The 2893-nt window shown below is 50.8% G+C and overlaps 1 protein-coding gene across 1 annotated transcript in view; it reads left to right on the forward strand.

Moving 5' to 3' along the window:
• Positions 1–2142, forward strand: part of LOC122547925 (zinc finger MIZ domain-containing protein 1-like) — a gene marked incomplete at its 3' end in the record, with an annotated part of 39538 nt that extends 37396 nt beyond the window's left edge. The window contains exon 6 of the mRNA XM_043686483.1: positions 1858–2142. Within this exon, the coding sequence (XP_043542418.1) occupies positions 1858–2142 (285 nt within the window). The remainder of the gene's footprint in view (positions 1–1857) is intronic.
• Positions 2143–2893: the final 751 nt, after the last annotated feature.

A 2893-nucleotide genomic window follows, 5' to 3' on the forward strand; every position in this document is an offset into this window, starting at 1 on the left:
GGCCAATCCACCCTAACCTGCACATCCCTGGGCACTATGGGTAATTTAGCATGGCCAATCCACCCTAACCTGCACATCCCTGAGCACTATGGGTAATTTAGCACGGTCAATCCACCCTAACCTGCACATCCCTGGACTGTGGGAGGAAACCCGCGCAGGCACGGGGAGACCGTGCAAACCGTGCACAGGTGGTCGCCCGAGAGTGGAATCGAACCCGGGTCCCTGGTGCTGCGAGGTAGCAGTGCTAACCACTGAGCCACCGTGCGACCTGAGAGTTGAGGGGGACGTTTGGTCGAGGTGTTCTTACAGAGGAGAGACGGGGAGAATCTGTCCCCATTAGCACGCAGGTGGAGAAGCAGAGTCCACGTTTTTAAAAGGAACCAGGGAGTCCCTGAACTCTGTGAATCCGGGGCATGAATTGGCTTGCTGCAGAAGCAGCTCCACCCTTAAACATCCGGAGCGGGAAACATGGATCAGCCTCCTGATCCAGGAATCCCGAGGCTGAATGTAGTGACACTGCTGACCTCACTGATGTCAGGGTTCAGCATTCTCGACCAAAGTACTTCCCCAATCCGAGCTCCTCTTCACTGCTTGAAGTGACGCTCCTGTGAACCTTGTCTCTCGCCCTCGATCTGGACACCCATGCAAGAGTGCCAAATCTCAAAGGGAGCAACAACTCCCCACCGCACAAGAGAAAGGCTGCGTGCTCTGATTGGTCACAGTGTTGCCACGGAGATGGCGCCAGGGGAACTGTTTACTCCTTTGACTGACAAAGTCGACTTGGCAAGACCAAGAAATTCCTACGCCCGTTGGGTAAATACAGGATGAAATCCTACATCAGTCCATCCCTCTAAGTTCTGTGTATTGCGAAGTTGGGTAGAGTATTTGTGGATTGGAAGGCAGGATGTTTGAATTTGATGTTTGTAAAATGATCGGGTTGGGGTTGGGGGGAGGAAGTGTGTGTGGTCCCTTTAAAGGATGTTGTGTTATTTCACCCTCTCTCTCTCTATGCTTAGCAATTTGAAAACTTGCCAGTTGGCAAGTGCTCAAAAATTGAAACATTTTCCTGTTAGCAAGTAAAGTGGCATTTTTACCAAGCCAACAGGTTTTTAAATTTAGCCAATTAATGTAAAATTGGCGCTTGATGATAAAGGACCAATTAAATTGAAATCTGATGGCTTTGACAACCTTGCGCCAACCTGATTGTAAAGAACTGAATAGGTCATCAAGGGATGAAAGAAGATGGCGTTTAAAAATCGGCAGAGAGCATCTGAGGAGATTGGCCGTCTCAGCTCTCAGAGTAACCATCAGCTAAATATAAAGGAGAGCCCTCTTAGATAAATTAAGTTGCCTGACCAGTATCCAGCGGGGACCGGTGTTCCTGATGCAAGGATCTGAAGGAGGAGGTGTTCATGAAAAAAGGATCATTGGAGATAACACAGGAAGGTGTGGAGGACATAACCTGGCTGTAACCTTGAGAGACTAAATTCTGCTGTCTTGGTCTATAAGTGGGATTTGTATTTATTGGAACAGTATAGCTTTAGAATGGTGTTTCTTCAGGAATACTGGCAAGGGGAATTAACCGGTTTATTAGTGGTTTTGTTAAGTTGTTCATTAGGTAAGTAAATTGTTACTTGTTAATGATAGAGTGATTTCCTTTTATTTGGCCACTCCTTGATAACAGACTGGGTGGGGGGGGGGATGTGTGAGAGGTAGGTTACATCTGTCGTCTTTTACCGAATCAAGATGCAAGGTGAGGCTCTCCGGCCATTTTGGTTTTAGGTGCTTGGAAAGGGGTTCGACATAACAGCCGAGCAACGTTTGTTTCTAACCCCTCCACGCCATCTTGTTTCGCAGATCAGTGCACCGCAGCCCTACAGTAGCCAGTACCTGACTCACTCGGGAGCCAGGGGCCTAACCCAGATGTCCACAGGAACGGCCGTCGGGGGAGTGCCGGGGGCGGTGGGGCAACCGGGCATCTCCGTGAGCCAGCCGGGCATCTCCGTGAGCCAGCCACGCCCGCCCCCGATCCACGCCGCGTTCAACGCCCAGAGCCAGTGCGCGCCGCAGCACGGCTACCTGGGGGGACGGCAGCCACAGCAGTTGCCCGGCCAGGGGCTGAAGAGGCCGTACGTCAGTGAGGTGAGACCGTGCTCGGGCTGCTCTTCAACACGGGGGGGCCATCTTTACCGATGGCTGGGCCAACCCAACTGCGTTCAGTTCTGGTCTCCCTGCTCCCAGGAACGACAGTGTGAAACTCGAAAGGGTTCAGAAAACGAGGGTTCGAGCTACAGGGAGAGGCCAAATAGGCTGGGATTATTTTCCCTGGGGCCTCGGAGGCTGAGGGGTGACCTTATAGAGGTTTCGAAAATCATAGAACAATGAGCACAGGGGAGTACGGCACAGTCCAGGCCCTTCGGCCCTCGATGTTGTGCCGGCCTTTTAATCCTACTCTAAGATCAGACTAACCTACACGCCCTTCATTGTACTATCATCCACGGGCCTATCCAAGAGTCGCTTTAATGCCCCTGATGTCTCTGACTCTACTCCCACCACTGTCAGTGCATTCCCACCATTCTCTGTGTAAAGAACTGACCTCTGACATCTCCCCCGAAACCTTCCTCCAATCACCTTCAAATTATGCGCCCACCGTGAGTGCCATTTCCGTCCTGGGAAAAAACTCTCTGGCTCTCCACTCTATCTAGGCCTCTCATCCCTCTTCACTCCAATGAGAAAAGTCCTAGCTCCCTCAACCTGTCTTCATGAGACCTGCCCTCCAGTCCCGGCAGCATCCTGGTCAATCTCCTCTCTAAAGCTTCCACATCCTTCGAATATTTCTTTTTTATCTTCCTTTCTTTTTTCGAAATCAGTCCTCAATAATAAAGGAAAGAAT

This window comes from Chiloscyllium plagiosum, unplaced genomic scaffold, assembly GCF_004010195.1.
Source record: "Chiloscyllium plagiosum isolate BGI_BamShark_2017 unplaced genomic scaffold, ASM401019v2 scaf_140, whole genome shotgun sequence".
In the NCBI taxonomy this organism is placed as follows: Eukaryota; Metazoa; Chordata; class Chondrichthyes; order Orectolobiformes; family Hemiscylliidae; genus Chiloscyllium; species Chiloscyllium plagiosum.